Source organism: Macrotis lagotis, chromosome 7 (genome assembly GCF_037893015.1).
Source record: "Macrotis lagotis isolate mMagLag1 chromosome 7, bilby.v1.9.chrom.fasta, whole genome shotgun sequence".
In the NCBI taxonomy this organism is placed as follows: domain Eukaryota; kingdom Metazoa; phylum Chordata; class Mammalia; order Peramelemorphia; family Peramelidae; genus Macrotis; species Macrotis lagotis.
Genome location: NC_133664.1, coordinates 200,093,826 through 200,115,730, shown reverse-complemented (window position 1 = coordinate 200,115,730; position 21,905 = coordinate 200,093,826). Strand labels below are relative to the sequence as shown.

At 37.2% G+C, this 21,905-nt stretch overlaps 1 protein-coding gene across 1 annotated transcript in view; it reads left to right on the top strand.

Moving 5' to 3' along the window:
• ANO2 (anoctamin 2) overlaps positions 1–21,905 on the top strand; it is a 546,921-nt gene that overhangs the window by 81,271 nt on the left and 443,745 nt on the right. The window contains exon 3 of the mRNA XM_074195316.1: positions 20,706–20,804. Within this exon, the coding sequence (XP_074051417.1) occupies positions 20,706–20,804 (99 nt within the window). The remainder of the gene's footprint in view (positions 1–20,705; positions 20,805–21,905) is intronic.

Below are 21,905 nucleotides of genomic sequence, written 5' to 3'. Positions count from 1 at the left end.
CCTCCTCCCATTCTAATTTTCAAGAAATTATTTTCTTCAATAAACTTTTATACTTCTTTTCCATTCATCTAAATCTCCTTTTTTTTGGCAAGAGAGTGAGTTAAGTGACTTGCCCAAGGCCACTCAGCTAGGTAATTATTTAGTGTCTGAGGCCAAATTTAAACTCAAGTCCTCCTGACTCCAGGTCAGTGCTCTATCCACTGTACCTAACTAATTGTGAACAATGGCACTGGCCCCTTAATGCTACTTTTTAAGATGCTTTCTTTTATAAATTTTTGTACCTTCTTTTCCATTTGATCTATTCTGCTTTTAATGTTCTTTACTTCAATGGATTTTTTTTCTGTCTTTGACCATTAGGTCAATTCTGTTTTTTAATAAGGTGTCATTTTCTTCAGTACTTTTGGTGCCTCTTTTATCAAGTTGTTAATTTTTTTTAATATTTTTCTTGCAAGTCTCTCATTTTTAAATTTTTCTTTTATCAGTCATAGCTTTTTTTTAGTTCCTTAAAGAATGCATTGTGGGCTTTTTTCAAATTAGATTTTTCTTTGAGTCTTTGGTCGTAGCTATTTCCACAATGTTTTCCTCTAAATTTATGCCTTGGTCTTTCCTGATACACAGTAACTTTTTATGGATTTTTTTTTGTTTCCTTATTTCCTCAGTCTTTTCCTTGACTTTGAACTTTATATTAAAGCTATAGTCTTCTCACCTGGGAATGGGGAGACTTCAGTTTTTTCCATACTGCTATTTTCCAAGTCACTTCTGAGAGTCTGAAGGTTTTCAATGATTCCTAAGTGATATTATCCTGAAAGAGTTATGGTCATTGTTCTCTCGTTCTGTACTCTGGTCTGTAGCCAAGAAAGTTGCCTGTTTTGAGCATTTCTAGGGTTGGCAGAATCACTTTATATGGTTTCTTAGTGAGTTAGTTGGATGATTTTTTTAGGGGGGGATTGGAACAATTTTTTTTTTTTTGCTGGAGCAGGTATGGGGGGAGATGAGCTGCTTATCTCTGTGCACACTGGTCAGAAAATAGTTGGTCATTTTATCTCTACACTGTCCTCTCATTTTGAGTTTTCTCCTTAAGAAGAATGACTTGGAAGAGAAGATAATATTTTATGTAATGTATTATCATCATTCAGTGTAGAAAGTAGGAATTTTCAACCAGAAAGAGTTTAGTTTATTCTAGCTTTAATAATACCATGATGGACTAGTTTTTCTATAATTGCTTTTATGGAAATTGTTTCATAGGAGGAGAGTACTGGACAAGGGGTGATATGGATGTTTCATATAAAGTGTAACCACGAGGACCATGTAGGAATACTCATTAATACTGAGTTCCAGTAGCAATTGCTCACATGGAAGTCAGAAGAAGAAATAGAACACTTTTAATTGTGGACACTGGAACAGGACCACCAGTATGACTTGCTCACATTAAAGAAGGCACTGTGCTCCATGAGCAAAGCAGAATTATAATAGTTCAAAAGAAATGTGAGATGCACGCATTTAGAGACATCTCTACTCCAAATGTTCATATGGACTATTTGTGTTTGAGTTGTGGTACAGCTTTCCTAGCTCATATTGGTCTGATCAACTACATCTATACTTTGACCCCAATACAGTGATATTATTTTGGTTCTCCTTGAGCATAAAATTTCAATATCCAACTAATAGTACTAGCCTAGCCTAACTGGCTCCAATGGCAAGTTTCTCCTTAGAACTAAAAAGACAGAAAGGGAATATGTGACTATTTAATAGAATATATGGTCAAGAATCATCATAATAAATTGGGATTCTCTTTTTTTTTTAACCAGAATAAATTATTTTAGCTTCTTCTGAGTCCATTAGTACCATCATGGACTAGTCTTGCTATGTTGTATTCCAAATCCAGTTTCTTCTTAGGATGGGGTGAAGAGAAAGGAAAAATAGGAATGTTTTATATTATGTATGACCATGAGTCCCTGGAAGAAGAAGGACTTCTCAACTAGAACTCTAGTTTTTTTCTGGGTCTGGTAGTATTATCAGGGGCCAGTCTCATCATAATCTTAATGGAAGAGGGAATAGATATTTTCATATAAGTCTCAGCCTACTTTGGTCACTGACAATATCCTCTATTGAATTACTTGAATCAAAGTTGTCTTCTTGGAAAGATTTTCTTATAGATGATCTATAAAATCTTCTATTTCCTACAATGATAAGGTCTTGAATTGCCATGAAAATGGTCCAGTTGTCTAGTGCTCTTCTGTTAAGACAGAAGGATTGAGAAGGAAACTTTCAGGATAAGAAAGTTGAAACATATTTTAAGCTTACAGATTCTGATGATTTCTCAGGGATCTTGGACCACAAAGCTGTCAACTACAGTTGTTGTGAGAAGAGGATCTTATCCATCCCAAAAATTTACTCTGTTGACTTGGGCAAGCTGTTCTGCTATACCTATACATTGGATACAAATAACTGCTGTTTAGACAATAAGAATGAAAAATAGTGGATCCTTCTGGGCTGTGGCACCTATTATTTGATGAATGAAGATAGGAAGGGTCTGAGCAGTCTGGAATGGGTTGAACTGGCTGAAGTTGTGGACTGACACTGCAGCCTTGAAGATCTGAGGAACAGACAGATGGATAAGTGAATTGGTGGGTAGTCCCCAGGAGTTCCAGGGAGTCCTGGCATCCCAAGAGGATACAAGTACCCAGCCAGTCCCCATGGCTCTGAGAAGAAATCTCTTAGACCCATTATTCACCTCCTCTTATCATTTGATTTCCTTTCAATTGCCCACAAATATATCCAACTCTTCTCCATCTCTAAATACAGACATATACTCTACATCACTAGACTCTACTATCTTCCTAAGCTATTGTTCTACAGAGCACTGGCCCTGGAATCAGGAGTACCTGAGTTCAAATCCGGCCTCAGACACTAAATAATTATTTAGCTGTGTGTGTGGCCTTGGGCAAGCCACTTAACAACCTAAAAATAAAAGCCTCCACTTTTGGTTCTCTCACACAGATCACCTATTTACCTTCTGGTTTATGACCTCATCATTCAATTGAAACTGTATTCTCCAAAGTTTTTCTTAATTAATTTCTTAATTAATAAACCTGATAGTTTTTTCTCATTTGCAGTCCAGTCTTTTTTTTTTAAACCTATCTGCTGTATTTGAGCCAATTGAACATACTTTCCTCCTGGAAATTCTCTCCTCGCTGGTTTTCATGATGCTACTCTTTTTTGTTTCTCTGTCTCTCAGGTATCCTTTGCTGTCTCAGTATCCTTTACCATCTCCATTGTCTCAGAATCCTTTGCTGACTCAAGATCCATATCACACTCAGATTCTTTCCTGGACTTTCTTCTTCCACTAGTCTGTCTCACTTGATGACTCTCATGATCTCCTAGTGGATTAGTTATCATTTTTACGCAGATCACTTGACTTCTTTGTTCAATTACCCCCACCCCATAGTAGTTCCATAAAACCATCTATTGGACAGTTTACTCATGGAAGATATGATTGTTGAATATCTAAGAAAGAAAAATAGTGATTACAAAAACATCAACATGGCTTTATCAAGAACAAATTGAGCCTCAATTAACTTCATTTTCTACCTACATTTTTAAAAAAGTTATTAATAAAATATAGTTCTCTTGCAGAGAAGATGGAGATCTATAGAGAAGAAGATATTCTAGTTGAATAGATTCTAAATTGCTTGGGTTGCTGAATTTGTCGATCTGTGCTTGTCCTGGTGTTTAACACTTTTTTTAGACCATAAAATGGTATTTTTATCCTCCTCTGTTGCCCATTCCTCACATTTTTGGCATCACATCATTGGTACAATATTATAGCAGTCAAGTAATAAGCATTAAGCACCTAAGTATGTGCTGGACATTGTGTTAATATCACTACCCTCATTCCAGCACTAGCCCAACTAGTACTGTGTCTTATTCACTTAACCAATAAATATTCTGTACTGTCAGAGTATTTTTTAAAAAAGAATTCAAATAAAGAAACTTCCATTCTAGTTGGAGAGATTAGACATATGTATAGTAACAAATTCCAGAAAAACAAAGCAATAATGTCTCTATTGGATGCCAGATGAATGGTATGGACAATACATGCTACAAGAATTCAGAGGAGATGAAGGTAGGTTTGACTGGTCTGGACAGACTTCATGGAGGGGGTAGGATTTGAGTGGGACCTTAAGGATTTATAATAAGAAGAATTCAAGAAAATATTATAATCATTCTGTCTATCTTCCCTATCTTATTCTTTATCACTCTTCCCATTGCTAGTTTTTTAAATTCCCATCTATTTTCTGTCCATCATTGCCCTTAGTTCTACCCTGCTCTTTTCCAGTTTCCCCTTCCCCTCCACTGTCTATGTTTCTGATTATTTTCCCCCAGATAGAGTTGCTTGCATTTTTCCACATTGAATCTCATTTTGTTATTTCCTGTCCCATATTTTTGAAAGTCCCTAAGGCTCCTTCTCATTTATTTCCCCATCCTCTCTGGTGCTGTTTGCAACACCGCCCAGTTTGTTATCATCTGCAGATTTAATTAGTATTTTTGTTGACCACCCTTCTTCCAGACGGCTGAATGCAGCCTGAGGGGAGGGACCACAGTCCCAAGGCCAGAGAGGGGAGAGGTGTGTTTAAGGGTGAATTCAACAGGCAGAACTTGGAGCAACAGGATGAAACTGTAGAAAGGAATGTTTTGGCTGAGTAGGGGGAGATTGTTCCAAACTGGGCTTTTTATTCATCTGTAGGAAAAAATGCCCCCTGAGTGAGGAAGAGGAAGACGTTTTCTGAGAAAGATGGTAATAATAATCACCCTGAAATCATACTTCTCATGCCAGAAGGGATTAATAGCAACCATTTAATCCATTCCTCTGCCTCTGAGCAAATCTTTACTTAACTATATTGGACTGATTATTTTTCCCGTTCTAAGCTTCTGCAGATAAATTTAGTCTATGCTACTTTTATTTAGTCCATAAACCATAGTCCTCAAGTGATAGGATCCATGTCAGCCAGGATCAACTCACAGGGTATTTTAAAAAAACTTTTTGCTAAAATATTTTATGTCCACAGTCTGATTTCTTTTAGTTTCAATTTATTTCTTCAGAGTTTTCTTGAAGACTTTTGGCCGTGTCTGTTATAAGCATCACAGTATATAGAGTCAGAAGTGACCATGGAGAGGCAGTATGAGATAGTAAATGGATTGGAAGTAGGAAAGACCTTGATTGAAATCTCACCTCCAAAATAAGCTATGTAATCGGGTGAGTAGGTACTTAATCTCTCTGGGCCTTTCCTTTCTTCATCTTTCAAATGGGAATAAAAATAAATGCAATATTATAACACAGGACCATTATAAAGGTCAAATGAACTAAAATGTAAAGCACTTTGCAAACCTTAAAACACTTAATAAATGTTAGTTCACAAATATTAAGAATTATCTAGTATAGCCCTTCACTTCATAGATGAGGGAATTGAGGTTTAGGCAGATTAATTGATATGCTCTGGATCACAAGGTAAGTAGCAGATCCAGATCAACCAGCTCCCAGTGATATCCTCTTTCCACCATATTTTTGGCAACCTAAAAGTCTCAGTGAAGTTTCAGACTTAAAGCTTCAAAGGCAGAAATATTCTACAATTTTATATGCTATAGTTTGAATGACTCCACATGTTTATTAGTGGTGATGTGGATACTGAGGGCCCCTAGATTATAGAATTTTTGTTTTCCTATTATATGAGTCTGCCAAGAAAAATCAAGACTCTACATTTAAGGATCATACTACAGAAGATAACAAAGTACATGAACTCATAGTCCTTGAGGATTGTACTTTCATTTTATCTGACCATAGTTCAGAATGATTTCAAACTTGAGGGTATCCCTTCTCTATTTTCTGGTCTCAAGAAGTCAGACAGGAGCATTGAGAGAGTGATTATGTACACAATAATGAAACTACAAGAATATGTGCTTGTTCCTTTCCTTTTTATCATTCTTTTTTTTTTGGCTACAATTATTTTATTTTATTTTATTTTTTTAAAATTTATTTTTTATTCTCATTTTGTACAAATGTTTTTCTTTACATTAATAAAATATACTTGTTTACAAGTCAACAAAATACCCCTCCCCCCATGAATATAGATAGACTTGCTTGGGCAAAAAACTAAAGGGGGGAGAAAAAAAATTAAAATTAAAAAAAATAATAGTAATAATTGTAGGTATGGCCAGATGGTGCAATGGATGAAGCACCAGCCCTGGAGCCACAAGCATCCAAGTCCATATCCAGCCTCGTAAACTCAATAATCACCCAGCCATGTGACATGCAAGCCACCCGATCCCCACTGCCCTGCAAAAACCAAAAAGAAGAAGAAAAAAAAAGACCCAAAATAAAATAAAATAGTAATAATAGTAGGGGTGGCTGGGTGGCAAACAGGGCATTGGCCCCTGAGCCAGGAGCACCTGGGTCCGAATCTGGCCCCAGACACCCAATGATCACCCTGCTATGTGGCCCCAGGCAGGCCACCCAGCCCCACTTGCCCTGCACCCTCCCCCAAATAATAATAACCAAAAATGTGTTTCAGCCTTTGTTCCAACACCATCAACTCTGTCGTGAGTGGATCACATTCTTTATGATAAGTCCATCACAAAAGTTACATCCATATTTTTCCAATGTTGCCATTGCTGATCGCAACTCCCTCCTTTCTTATTTCTCCACTACCATGTACTCTATTTTCTCTCTCCTTTCACTCTGACTCTGCTGTAGGGTTGCTGAGTGGCGCAGCAGACAGATCCCTGGTCCTGGGGCCAAGAAGCCCTGAGCCCCCATACTGCCCCTTAAGTCCAGAATCCACCTGGCCCTATGGTCCTGGGCAGGCCATCCAATCCCAGCCCCTTGCAAGAAGTAAGAAAGAAAATGTGTTATATCTGACCACTGTGCCCCCATGGTCCATCCTCTCCTCCTTTATTCACATCCCCACCCCTTCCCCCTGCTCCCCCCTCCTTCTTACTCTAGTTGTCTATACCCCATTGAGTATATTTGCTCTTTCCTCTCCTAGCCATCTCTGATGAGAGCAAAGGTTCCCTCATTCCCCCTTGCCTCCCCCTTCCATATCATTGCAATAGCTCATTGCAATAAAAAAAAAATCTTATGTGAAATTGCTTGGACTATTCCCCCTCTCCTTTTTCTTTCTCCCATTCCATTTCCCTTTTTTCTTATTGACTCCATTTTTACACCATATTTTATCTTCGAATTCAGCTTTCTCCTGTGCTTCAACTATAAAAGCTCCCTCTACCTGCTCTATTAACTGAGATGGTTCATATGAATATTATCAGTATCATTTTTCTATACATGCAGTTCAGCCTCATTAAGTCCCTCATATTTCCCCCCTCTCCTCCAATCTCCATGCTTTACCTGAGTCCTGTATCTGAAGATCAAACCTTCTGTTCAGCTCTGGCCATTCCAAAAGGAACCTTTGAAATTCCCCTGGTTCATTGAAAGTCCATCTTTTTCCCCTGGAAGAGGACATTCAGCCTTGCTGGGTAGTTCATTCTTGGCTGCATTCTAAGCTCTTTTGCCTTCTGGTATATTGTATTCCAAGCCCTACGAGCTTCCAATGTAGCTGCTGCTAAGTCCTGTGTGATCCTGACTGCAGCTCCATGATATTTGAACTGTGTCCTTCTGGCTGCTTGTAATATTTTCTCTTTGACTTAGGAGTCCTGGAACTTGGCTATAATATTCCTGGGGGTTGGTTTTTTTGGGATCTCTTTCTCGGGGGGGATCGGTAGATTCTCTCCATTTCTATTTTGCCCTCTGCTTCTAGAATATCAGGGCAATTTTCCTGTAGTAAGTCTTTGAAAATGATGTCAAGGCTCTTTTCCTGATCATGACTTTCAGGTATTCCAATAATTTTCAAATTATCTTTCCTAAGTCTGTTTTCCATATCAGTTGTTTTTTCAATGAGATATTTCACATTTTCTTCTAATTTTTCATTTTTTTGGTTTTGAAGTATTGATTCCTGATTTCTGGTAAATTCATCAATCTCCCCGAATTCTATTCTTTGTCTGAAGGATTTATTCTCCTCAGAGAGTTTTCTTATCTCTTTTTCCATCTGGCCAATTTTGCTTTTTAAAGCATTCTTCTCCTCAATAACTTTTTGAACTGTTTTATCCATTTGACCTAAGCATGCTATTTTCTTCAGCGTTTTTTTGGATTTCCTTGACTAAGCTGCTGACTTCATTTTCATGTTTTTCCTGCATCTCTCTCCTTTCTTTTCCCAGTTTTTCTTCTAACTCCCTCATTTGATTTTCAAAGTCTTTTTTGAGCTCTATCATAGCCTGAGCCCAATTTCTGTTTTTCTTGGAGTCTTTAGATGCAGGAGCTTGTGCTTCCTCATCTTCAGACTGAATATTTTGATCCTTCTTGGGCTCATTTGCAAAATATTTCTCAATGGTCTTCCTCTTGTTTCTTTGTTTGTTCATTTTCCCAGCTAAGCCTGTTTTTTGGGGGTGCTTCCTGAGCTTTTGGGACACTCCCACAAGGGTCTCAGTGTGTGAGGTTCTGTCCTCCCTCCTGGTCTGTGAATGACCATAAGCACCCCCCCCTCTTCCATGGGGCTGAGGTGGGGGGGCCCTGCTGTTCTATGGGGGGGCCTAGACTGCGATCAGGATCTATATGTGGTCAGAGCTCCAGCGTCCTGTTCCAGGGGCAGAGGACGGAGCTCTGAGGTCTCTCTTCACTCCCCTCCCTCAGCTCAATGGGCTCATGCCCTGGGGGCTCCTGCTTACCCACTCCACCTGCTTCTGTTTCCGGGTCTAGGCTGCCAAAAGACCAGGCTGCTGGCTGTGTGCCCTGAGGGCTGGGCTCCATGTGCTTGCTCTGGCAGAGGTCCCCCGCTGTTCCCCCACTTTGTGCTGGTGCTCCCCGGGGTACAGCTCAGGAGACTCCCCCGATGCTGTGAGCTGAGGCTCCCAGAGCCCTGGGGCTGCCTCCTGGAGGCTGAAGTTCTTTGGCTCTGGTGGGCCACCCCTCTGGCAGGCCGCCTCTCTGACCCCGGGGAGCAGAGCCTTTCTGCTCTTTTCCAGGTTACCTTGAGTAGAACTGCCTCACTGGGTCCCTTTGTGGGTTCTGTCTCTTGAAAGTTTACTTAGAGTCCTTAGTTTATGAGTTTTTATCAGAGAGCTCCTAAGACTCGATCCCTTCATGTCGCCATCTTGGCTCCGCCCCCCTTTTTATCATTCCTATTGGTGACTTAGATAAAGTTCTAGATGATCTATATGATACAAATTTGGAAGGTATAATTAAGTTGGATATGGAAGTAGGATCTAAAGAATACTGACAGGTTAGAGCACTGGGCTGAATCTAATAAGACACTTGATAAGGATAAATATAAAGTCATATTCAGGTAAAAGAAATCAATTATGTAAATATAAGATGGATGAAGCATTAATAGAGAGCATTTGTTCTGAAAGGATCTAGGTGTTTTAGTGGATTGTAAGTGCAATATAAGTTAGGGAGTCAAAAAATGCCTGATGTAGCCTTAAACTGTATTATGTAGGGTATAGCTTCTAGGAACAAGAAGGTGTTAATCCCATTGTTCTCTGCTCTTGCCAGACCTTATCTAGATACCATGGTTTAGGGTTGAGAGTGTTCAGAGGAAGACAGTTAGTTTGGTGAAGGATCTTGAGTTCATGACATGTGAGGATGAGTTGAAAGAATTGCAAGAAGAGAAGTTCAGCAGTGCTATAATAGACATATTAAAGTAAAATGAAGATGGTGAGGAATGACAACAGGAAGAAGAAAGAGTTTTACAACTTTCATTTAGTTTAATCTTTGAGTATGGGTGACATTGCTTTATTTTTTATTTTCTTATTTTTTACAAGGCAATGGGGTTAAGTGGCTTGCCCAAGGCCACACAGCTAAGTAATTATTAAGTGTCTGAGACCGGATTTGATCCCAGGTACTCCTGACTCTAGGGCCAGTGCTTTATCCATTGAGCCACCTAACTGCCTCTGACATTGCTTTATAACAGCAGAAGGTCTCAGCATTGTGGAATTAGAAGGAGAAAGGACTTTTGACTTAATTCATCCCTCTTGTTTTGCTAATGAAGAAATGAGACATATCAGTGTTAAATAACTGGAGTCAGGATTGGAATCTAGATACTTCTGCAAATCCAGCCATTTTTTTCCTTGCTATGCCATACTGGATTCCAGAAAGATTTTAAGAAAAGAAAAACTGAATTATAGAATAACAGAATTTTAGAATTTCTCCAATTTTTGGAGAAACTGAGAAGAAATTGTGGGAATAGTGTTCAAGAAGACAAAATCCAACCAATTAAACTCCTAAGGCTTCTTATCCCTTCTCAGGAATTTGAAAGCATTCCGGATATCTCCTTTGCCCTTTCTTATTCTTCTTTGTATCATACTCATTTATGTACTTGTCTTATCTGCCTACTAAAATATAAACTCCATGAGGACAGGCACTGGAACATTTTTCATTTTTGTATTTACAGTACCTAACAAAGTGTCTTGTGGTGCTAAATACTTAGACTATTGAATTGAACTGAATTTTCTATATGTGTGTGGCCTTTCTCAAAGTCAGTAAAGAAAGGAATTAAAAATGATGCCCTACTATACTGGCTGGAGGCTATGTGGTTATTGAATTTGTGGTTAGTTATATTTTATTGTAGCTATGTACCACCAAAGAAGGATGTCTAATTCTGTCACTCTCAATTCCCCTTTCCATTAGGCTTGATATTAAAATGATGTCAGTTTTCTGGTGGGGGGGTGATTACATCATTAACATCTCTGAAAGTTAAAATTCCTTAGCATCAGACTGCATTTGCTATATGTACAATGTCCAACCTATTTCTTTTGGGATGAATATTTTTAAAAAATCACATAATTTTAGAATTGGAAGGGACCTCAGAAGTCAGCAGTCCAACTGATGCATGATTACAAATATCCTGTACAATATTTCCAAGTGTTCAATCAGTCTTTGAGGACATTCATGCCTTCACTTCTTATTCAACCATCTATCAGGAATCATCTTGCCATCTGCCCTACTACTGTCCCCCTTTCCCCCTGCTACCTGGAACAGGTAGTCTAGACTAGACTGTCAGACCTTATCTCTTCAGCTTTCAATTCCTCACTAATTAATCCATTCACAGACTAGGGATACTGCTTTAACTTTGAACTGTCCTAATTGGTGACTGAATGAATGAAAACTCACCTTACTATATATAGCTGACACTATACCATGCTTCCCATTCCACCCAACCATCTACCAGAAAAGCAAGGCTTACCTTGTTGAATATTTTGTCATCTGTCCTCCAGACACCCTCCAAGTCTCCTTTCTTCTTCTCACTCTTCCTCTGACAACAATAATCAAATTAGTACTAATATTACTACTGGACAAGGGTATGGTGGCTGATTATCTTATGGTTATGCTTTTTTGAGGATAAGGACTATTTTACTTGCCAAGTACTTGAGTTCTAAACAGAAAAATAAAATAGTCCCATCCTCAAAAAGCTTAAATACAGCTGTCAGTTTTCCCCAGGTTAAATGTATCCAGTTCCTTCAACTGCTCTTTATGTGGTATGATCTCTAGACCTTTACCATCCTGATTGTGATCTCTATTCTCTTTAGTTTATAAATGTCTTCATTAAGATGAAGTGCCCAGACCTGAAAAGAATATTTCACTCATGGCTTCACTCATGGCAACATATAATAGGATTTTCACCTCCCTGATTCAAACATTATACATTTTTTTTTGGCTGTCACTGTTGAATAATCTTGTGTTTTTCATTTCAATAAAACCTTCTGAGTTTTTTTTGTTTTGCTTTGTTTTTTTTTTAGGATTTTGCAAGGCAAATGGGGTTAAGTGGCTTGCCCAAGGCCACACAGCTAGGTAATTATTAAGTGTCTGAGACCGCATTTGAACCCAGGTACTCCTGACTCCAGGGTCAGTGCTTTATCCATTGTGCCACCTAGCTGCCCCAACCTTCTGAGTTTTAAGACAAATTTCTGTATAGCACACCTTACATCTTTTACTGATGAAGTTGATTTGTTGAACTCAAGTAGGTAGTTCCGTCTTCATTCTATATCCATTGTCATCATCCCATATACTCTCAACTAAGTTCTTTTCTGATCCTGCACTTTTCCATATAGGTTAAAAAAGTAACACTTTTATTTTTCCTTATTATTTTTTGCTCATTCTGATATTTAGTGATCTTGACTCCATTTTTTTTTAGGTTTTTTTGCCAGGCAAATGGGGTTAAGTGGCTTGCCCAAGGCCACACAGCTAATGATTATTAAGAGTCTGAGACTGGATTTGAACCCAGGTACTCCTGACTCCAGGGCTGGTGCTCTATCCATTGTGCCACCTAGCCGCCCCCTTGACTCTCTTCTTAATAGGCTTATGTCACATTTTTGTGTCTGCTTATGTGTATTCTTAGATTATTATCATCTCTTGCTTCATATCTTTGACTGTCTTTTTAAGATGAAAATTTGTCCATGAGTATAATCTTTAGATTCTTGAGATGATTCCCCATTTTCATCCTTATTGAATTTATTCTTACTGTGTTTTCAAAATTTTGTTATTTAAAAAAAAAAGATATTTTATATTTCCTAGACCATTCCACTAACCTACTTACTTCCTTGTCCCAAAAATCAAATCAGTTAAGCCAAACCAATGGGCATACTACTGAATTTGATAACATATATTATACTTAGCCTCTATAGTTTCTTACCCCTCAAACTAGAGGAGGGAGGTGTGCTTCATCATTGGATTTAGGAACTGATGTTGTTCATTAAATTTAATAAGTTTAACTACCTTTTAGTGAGTTTTAGTCTATACAAATAAATCTAATATATTAATAATTGTTATAACATTTAGTTTTAATTAATAATAAAATAAATAATTCATAATTATAATAATAATTTAGTTTATACTATATATTATGCTTATTTTTCTTTACTCACCTTTTTTTAAATTCAGATCTTCATATGTTTCTCGAATTTCTCATTTTATTTTTCTTTTGACTATCATGTAACCTTAAAGGCTATAGTCCCTGGAAATCAAATTTATGTCTTTGCATCAGAACCCCTATTTTGTATTGCTTTTTAAAAGTTCAATTTTAGTTTATTTTTCAGCTCCAAATTTTCTCCCTCCTGCCTCTATCTACCTTACCCATTGAGATGGCAAGAAAGACAAAACCCATTATAAATATGTATAGAACAAATTCCCAAATAAACTATGTCCAAAAGGAAAGAGAAAATATACTTTAATTTGTACTCTGAGTCCATCTCCTTTTTAATCTGAAGGTGAATAGCACATCTCATCAGGAGTCATGTGGAACCTGTAGTTGTCATTTATTGATCAGAATTACTAAGTTTGTAAAAATTGATTATCTTTATAATATTTATTTAATATAAATTATTCTTCCAGTTCTGCTCTTAACTTTGCAGGAGTTCTTACAAATCTTAAGGTTTTTTTCTAGTTTGCTTTTTTTTTTTTTTGCAAGGCAGTGGGGTTAAGTCGCTTGTTCAAGGCCACACAGCTAGATAAATATTAAGTGTATGAGGCCGGATTTGAACTCATGTACTCCTGACTCCAGGGCTGGTGCTCTATCCATTGCCATTCCTCTAGATCTTAAGTTTTTTGAAATCGTTTCCAACATTTCTTATGGCTTAAAAGTACCCTTGCACATTATGTAACAAAATTTATTAACTCATTCTACAATTTATGAGCATCTTCCCATTTTCCATTTTTTTTGCCATCACAAAAACAGTTGCTAAAATTAGTTTTGAACATAAGAGTCCTTTCCCTATTTCTTTGATCTTTTGGGGGTATATCCCAGTAGCAGAGTAGTTTAAATCCATCAGGAAGAACCAGAAAGAGAAATTCCATTAAAAATAACTATGAACTATTTAAAATACTCAGGAGTCTACCTGCCAAGATTATACGTGTGTGTGTGTGTGTGTGTGTGTGTGTAAAATATGAAATATATGAACACAATTAGAAAAATTCACAAAACAAAGATAAGTCTGAATAATTTTAATTATTGCTCAAGTCTAGACCAAGCCTATGATCACATTGCCTCTCAATTACTAATTTAACTGAGAAGTAGAAACCTGCTCTAATGGATAAATTAAGTCTGAACATCATCAGTTAATCAAGTAAGATACCTCCTAGGCAGAGCTAGGGTTTGTTGTGGAAAAAGGGAAGAACAAATCTTCAATTACACTAGTTGTGTCCTAAAACCTAAAGTAAGTGAAATTTTGAGAAACTGCAAATTTACTATCAACTGTTCATTTCTGCAGCCTCTGTATCCAGGGCCTGCAGTTAAGGGATTTTCTGATTTCTTCCTGGGGGCTTATCTCTTGTTATCAACTGCTGATGATAGTATTACTGTAATCCCTCGAGCAGTCATCATTCATTCATTATTTTTGTTGCTCTTAGAATACTCATTGTTTCATGTAGTTTTTATATTCTGGGATTCCAGATGTTAGTTGGATTGGAAGTGGTATTCATAGCATTAGAAAAATCCAACTACAAGAAATTGTCAACATATTTCTTAGAGTGTTTTCTGAGGAATTAGGATCCTAAAGTAAAGAAGTGGTATAACTCTCTATGGATCTAGGCATTTCACAAATTGGGCTGGCTAAGTGATGCCATATTGCACAGAGTGAAGGGTTAGGATTAGGAATACCTAAATTCAAGTCTGGCCTCAGACACGTAATAGCTGTGTAACCCTGGGCAAGTCATGTAATTCTGTTTACCTCAGTTTTCTCATCTATAAAATAAAATGAGCTGGAGAAAGGAATGACAAAACAATTTCAATCTCTTTAACCAAGAAAACCCCAAATGGAGTCATGAAGAGTTGGACAAGACTGAAAAATGATTCAACACAAAAAAAACATAGTGCTTGGTCCATAGTAAATGTTTAATTAACTGTCCTTTATCTTGTTTATTCATTCATACTTCAGGAATCTAAGTGAAATTAAAAGAAAGAAATGTAGAATTAGAGCTTCATTTTCTATCACATCTTCAAATTCTGTTCATTTCTACTTCACCTAAACTAAAAAGTAATGACTTCAGATCTAGCATAGAGTAACTTGCACCCAGAAGACATCTAATAAGGATTTTCTGAATATTATTTATTGACAAATGAATATTAAATATTCTATCACTTTTTTCTTTTGAGAAAAGGTAGATGTTGCTGAACTTCTTTGCACATACTGGAAAAGTTTTGTGATGATGATGAACCTACCTATGTGTACATATATTCTGGAATCTTGAGGCTTGTACTAATAATAATTGACATGTATCTCATGTTGTGCTTTAAAATACTTGATATTCTTATTCTTGTGCAGCCATTGTCAGTCATGCCCTAATTTTTACAAAGATATTTTGGCAGTGGCATTGAAATACTTGGCCATTTTCTTCTTCAGTTCATTTTACATATGAGGAAATGAAGGCAAACAGCATTAAGTGACTTGTCCGGTGTCTCACATCTAGTAAGTGTCTAAGACCAGATTTGAACTCATGAAGATGAATCTTCCTGACTCCAACCTGGAAACTCTCTTTATTGTTTCATGTAACTGTCTTGTGTATCCATTTAGCCTTTTTTAAGAAAGATTTATTTATTTTGAGTTTTACAATTTTTCTCCTAATCTTGCTTCCCTCCTGCCACCCCCCACAGAAGGCAGTCTGTTAGTCTTTACATTGTTTCCATGGTATACATTTATCTAAGTTGAATGTGATGAGAGACAAATCATATCCTTAAGGGAAAAACCGTGAAGTAAAAGAGATAGCAAGATCAGACAATAAGATATCAGCTTTTTTTTCTAAATTAAAGGTAATAGTCCTTGGTCTTTGTTCAAATTCCTGAGTTCTTCCTCTGGATACAGATGGTATTCTCCATTGAAGACAGCCCCAAATTGTTCCTGATTGTGTTGCACTGATGGAAAGAGTGAGTCCATCAAGGTTGATCATCATCCCCATGTTGCTGTTAGGGTGTACAGTGTTTTTCTGGTTCTGCTCATCTCACTCAGCATCAGTTTATGCAAATTCCTCCAGCCTTCTCTGAATTCCCATCCTTCCTGGTTTCTAATAGAACAATAGTGTTCCATGACATACATATGCCACAGTTTGCTAAGCCATTCCCCAACTGAAGGACATTTACTTGATTTCCAATTCTTTGCCACCACAAACAGGGCTGCAATGGATATTTTTGTACAAGTGATGTTTTTACCCTTTTTCATCATCTCTTCAGGGTATAGGCCCAGTAATGGTATTACTGGATCAAAGGGTATGCATATTTTTGTTGTCCTTTGGGTGTAATTACAAATTGCTCTTCAGAAAGGTTGGATGAGTTCACAACTCCACCAAAAATGTAATAGTGTCCCAGATTTCCCACATCCCTTCCAAACATTGATCATTGTCTTTTCTGGTCATATTGGCCAGTCTGAGAGGTGTGAGATGGTACCTCAGATGCTTTAATTTGCATTTCTCTAATAAGCAGTGATTTAGAGCAATTTTTCATATGACTATGGATAGCTTTGATTTACTCAACTGTAAATTGCCTTTGCATATACTTTGATCATTTGTCAATTGGGGAATGGCTTGTCTTTTTTTTCTTAAATTGCTTGTTGGTCTACTCTAAGTTTCTTCCATACTAACTTCCAATTTTCCCCAACAGTTTTTATCAAAGAGAGAGTTTTTATCCCAATAGCTGGACTCTGGGTTTATCAAACAGCAGATTACTATAATCGTTTCCTGCTATTGCACCTAGTCTATTCCATTGATCCACCACTCTATTTCTTAGCCAATACCAGACAGTTTTGATGACTGATGCTTTATAATATAATTTTAGATCTGGTAAGAGTAAGCTATTTAGGGGTGGCTAGGTGGTGCAGTGGATAGAGCACTGGCACTGGAGTCAGGAGTTCCTGGGTTCAAATCCAGTCTCAGACACTTAATAATTACCTAGCTGTGTGGCCTTGGGCAAGCCACTTAACCCCATTGCCTTGCAAAAACTAAAAAAAAAAAGATCTGGGAAAGAGTAAGCCATTTAGCCTTTTGATCATTATCACATGTGTTTATGAAGTAAATATTGTAATGATCATCATCCCATATCTTAGGAAAGTTAGGTAACTTGCTCCAAATACAACAGATAATAAATGAAAGAACTGGGATTCCAGTTCTAGTTTTCATAATAAATTCAGTGATCTTTCTACAATACAACAAATGCTTCTTAAAGAAGTGTTAAAAATAACAACAATAACAATGTGACAAAATTTATTTTTAAAGTATGGAACAATTGTGCCCCCAAACATTTTATTTTTACACCTTCTCAGTAGTTTCTTCTTTTTAAATTGTTGAGGTTTGGTTTTATATTAAAAACATTTTTGCAGTCTTTGCCCAGTTCCAGCTTGGCAACAACCACCTTTCTATGGTGAATGCTCAGATAGACAATTATATCCTTACTTTTCCAGGCTGCACACTATTGACATAGAAGACATGTTTTTCCTGTAAACCTGGATTCTCTTCTCCAATTTAGTGTGCAAAATTGCCCCAACCACCTGAACCTCATTATTGTTCCAGATGTATTTGGGGCAGCCATTTATATTACAGCTCCTTGGAAAATAGGGAAGTCACAATGTGGGATGATATATTAAAATTTGTCTTCTACTTCTTGCTGTGATCAGAAGTCACAAAGGGATTGAGCTGCATTTTGTTGACTGGAGGGGGTGGGCAGGGAGAGGGTGACTCCTGAAATAAAACTGCCCCAGATCATCACTTTTTATGCTTCACTAAGGAGTCAGAGCTAGTCTTACTTGAAAAATGTTGGATGACCCTGAAGCAACACTTAAGACAATATCTCTCAAGCATAATGTCACCAACAAAATAGAGCTATAGGCAAAATGACAAAGAATTCCTCATCATTTCCTTGTATGTCCCAAAATTCCATAGCCATACCTCTTGTGAGGTATGGCTACCTTTTCTACATATAAATCTAAAATTAATTATGTCATCATGTAGGCAGTATGAAAGTCTTCCATGCAATGCTTATGATCATAAGGGTTGATACAAAACTGGAAGAGCAATGTTTGATATTGAATACAATGTCACATGCAACTTCAGGTCCCAGTTTGGAAATTCTTAAATTAGATCCTCTTGCTCCCTTTAGACCAACTACATCATATCACTAACTTAGATTGTAGTTCTTTACCTTGAACAGGATGTGGAAAGGACAATCAACAAGAATTATCTGCTATTGAAAGATGCCTTCTAAAGGGAATTATTCCAGATGTTGATCTCCTGGTTTTTTTGGCTAATTCCATGTGGAAATCTGGTAATTATTCACCTGAAATTATTGTCTAAGAGTTCCATTTGATGTCCTGGAAGTGATTTTGCTATTTAAAAGATTGCAAGAAATATAATTCATGCTAAATTACTCTGCATAACCTGCCAAAGGTAATTATTTTTTCTCTAGGAGGTGACAAGGAAGGCATGGTCCAGACTCTTATTGGTTTTATAATATCATTTCAAGGGAAAAATTTCTTAATTATAGTCATCTCCTTTTGAAACTGGCTTGAACTACTCTTAAATTCATTAATACAATTCCTTTTTGTTATTTTGTTATTGCTTACACAAACCAAACTATCACATGAAGCTTTTCTTTTTCTTTTTGGTTATTGTTCAGTTTCAAACTTCTTGTATAAGAATTATAGCTATGTGCCAATTATTTACAACACAAAGATTGTTAGACATTGCAGTTTTGGAAGATATAGCTTCATTTACCTCAGATGAACTAGAATTGTGCCACAGCTTAATGTGAGTTTTCACCATTGTGCTTCATCAATCTTAATATAAAGCTCAGACTGAAAGGCTGTTGTAGTCTACCTGAGGCACATTGTTGGAAGAAATGGGTCAACAAGATCCCATTCAATTGGTATTCTACAATAATGGTTATGTTCTACTTCTGATATGTTGCCAATAAGTTGTTGTCCCTCATCTTTGTTAGAAACTATGCAACTGGATCTAGGTGGTCTTTTAATTTAGATGAATGAACTTGTGTCACACACATTTATCAGTTTCAAATATATTCCTATTTCTATGACTTGACAACAGCTGATCCACTAGAACTTTCCATTGCTAGTCTTCTGTCATGGATTACGGACCTACACCTCTGAATGGTTCATCACATCCCCAAAGTGAAGAAAACAAAGATTCTTCTCAATCTGCCTTAAATACCAAAATGTAATTCAGCTATTATTTATTTGTTGTATTTTCCTTTCACTCTGCTCTCTTCACCCCCTCCCCTAGGCTCTGTTAAAAAAAAAAAAGAATGTAAGCTCTTTGAGGGTAGGGGATCTTTTTCATTTATTGTCTTTTTTATTTCTAGTGTATAGCACCTTGTCTTACACATAATAGGCACTTAATAAATGCTTGTTGGATCCTATTGGTTTATATACCTACTGACCTAATACCAAAGTAGCTTCATTAAAAATTCATAATTGCTTGTTAAAGAATTTTTATCAGGTAGAGTAAGAGCAAAGGAAAGAGGTGCTTCTATGTATGGCAGGACTTGCTATGTTACAATGTATTGTTTTATCCCCTAATGAGGGTGTTTTTTTTAACCCTTTGACTTCTCGCAGTTGTATGCTGCAATGATTTATGGAGAAGCTTTTGAATTAATAATAATAATGAATAATGAGATTTGCTTGTTCTGACTTCAGATTTATTTCATTACTTCTAAAAGTTTTACTTTGTATCTTCATAATGATATAGAAGTTCTCAGAGGCTGTGTTAGCAAGTAAACTGGGGCATGGATTGTTTATTTATTATCTGATGATGCCTAAGTGAGTTATCCTGGAAGATGCGGCATCCAGTGATGCTTTTGTTGGTCATGGCAACTTAATCCATTAAAGTGTAAGGGGGTTATAATGTACTTTGTGCAAGGGTAACTGCTGTAGATGCAATCACAGATCAGGTTTTTTTGCATTTTTATTTCAATTGAATTAATGCAATTTTGACAGAGAAAGAATGAAAATGTGGTTTGTTATGTAACCTATGACCCAGAAATGAAACCCTAGGTTTCCATGGATTTTGAGTCAATTTTGGAGGAAGGCAGGAGAACTTCTAAATTACTCTCTTCACTTGACCCTATTTGCCCTTAGTTTCTCCAGTGATGCAATGAGTTGCCTTGGGGGATAGTGAATTCTTTAGAAACTTTTAAGTGGAAGCTGACTATATTGTTAAGAGAATTCCTATTCAGGTACAGGTTATGCAGGATGACCTTTGGTATCCCTTCTTGCTTTCATGATGGTTCAAATTCTGGCTTATTTATATATTTATTTGCCTCTGTGACTTTAACCCACTCTTTTAATGTTTCTCAGTTTCCCTTCTAGTTCTATATTTTTTTTATTGGAATGATAGTGCTAGTAGGAACTTAGAAATCTGATCCAATGCCTTCATTTTACTTTTGAGGAAAGTAACATTCACAAATGTGAATTGACTTGTCTTTGGTTTCCCAACTAGTTATACACAGAGTCAGGACTAGAAGATAGGTCTCCTGGCTCCTAACCATTGCATTTTTTTCCCCATACTGAACTATATCCAAGTTTTAGTTCTAGGCTTCTGAAATGAAAGACTGAGATTTAATCTTAAGCACCTGTTCATGCTCTCACTGTTGTTTCCCTGTGCATTACAGAACAAGAGCCAGGGGTCCAGCTTTGTCCGGATACACGCCCCATGGCAGGTGCTGACTCGAGAGGCTGAATTCCTGAAGATCAAAGTCCCCACCAAAAAAGTAAGTGTGGCAGCCTTCTAGGCTGAGAGGGCCTGGGGCCTGGAGAAAGGAGGGTTGGGGTTTGTCAAATGAGGCCAAGTGGGATGTGGGCTTTGTGGAATTAACTCTTACTCATGGCTCCAGGGATATGGAATATGTGGCCCTGATTGGGTAATAAGGATTGGATCTTCTTCCCAGATGCCTGTTGGCTGGTATACCAGAAGCTAGTGGCAATGAACATCTTGAGTCCTGGATCACTATGCTAGACTCTCTCCTGGGGACAATAAGAGCCACTGCCTGGACTGTGCAAAAACTTGGAATTGTCCCTCCCCCTTCCTATTTGTACTGTCCCTACTACTAACTACTTTCTGGGAAGCTGGATGCTAAAATGAATATAGTGCAGGCTGCTATTCTCTTTGACTTGTCTTCCAAAGAGATCCCCATTATTCATAACCCTTTCAATAATATGGTCTCAGACATTAGAGGAGACTTTCCAGAAGAGAAGTAATATGCTAATTAAGTAATATCAAATGTGAGGGTCTGCCAGTAAATTTTAAGAATTTTATCATAGGAAGGGAACATCCTTTAGCAGAGTGTTCTATAAATGAAATTACTAGTTCTCTTCTTATTCAGATAATAATTACCTTCAACATCATGACCATAAATACCACCATAATCATAATCATTATGTTCAACAATGCTATTGCCCTGATTTTCAGCCTTGGCATCACCATCACTATTATCATCCACATCCTTATCATCTATGTCCCCACTACCATCCTCACCACCACCACCACCACCAATGTCATCACAATCACCATTAGGATTGTCATGATTTGTACCATGACCACCATCAACATCATCAAAAAACATGCTTTCCTGGTACATGGTACAGTGGTAGGTGCTTTTCAAATTAGAAAGACATGATCTCTGTCCTTAGGTAGTAACTATATAAAACAGACAATGTTATACTCTATCAAAATATAGAGAAGACAGAGACATGAATAATCACTATTGAACAAATATATAAATAGATGATATTAAATCTATCCTGTTATTTTTGGGGGGGTGGAGTAAGGGTATGTCTGTGAAAAATTAACCTTTTAATTACAACCATATTGT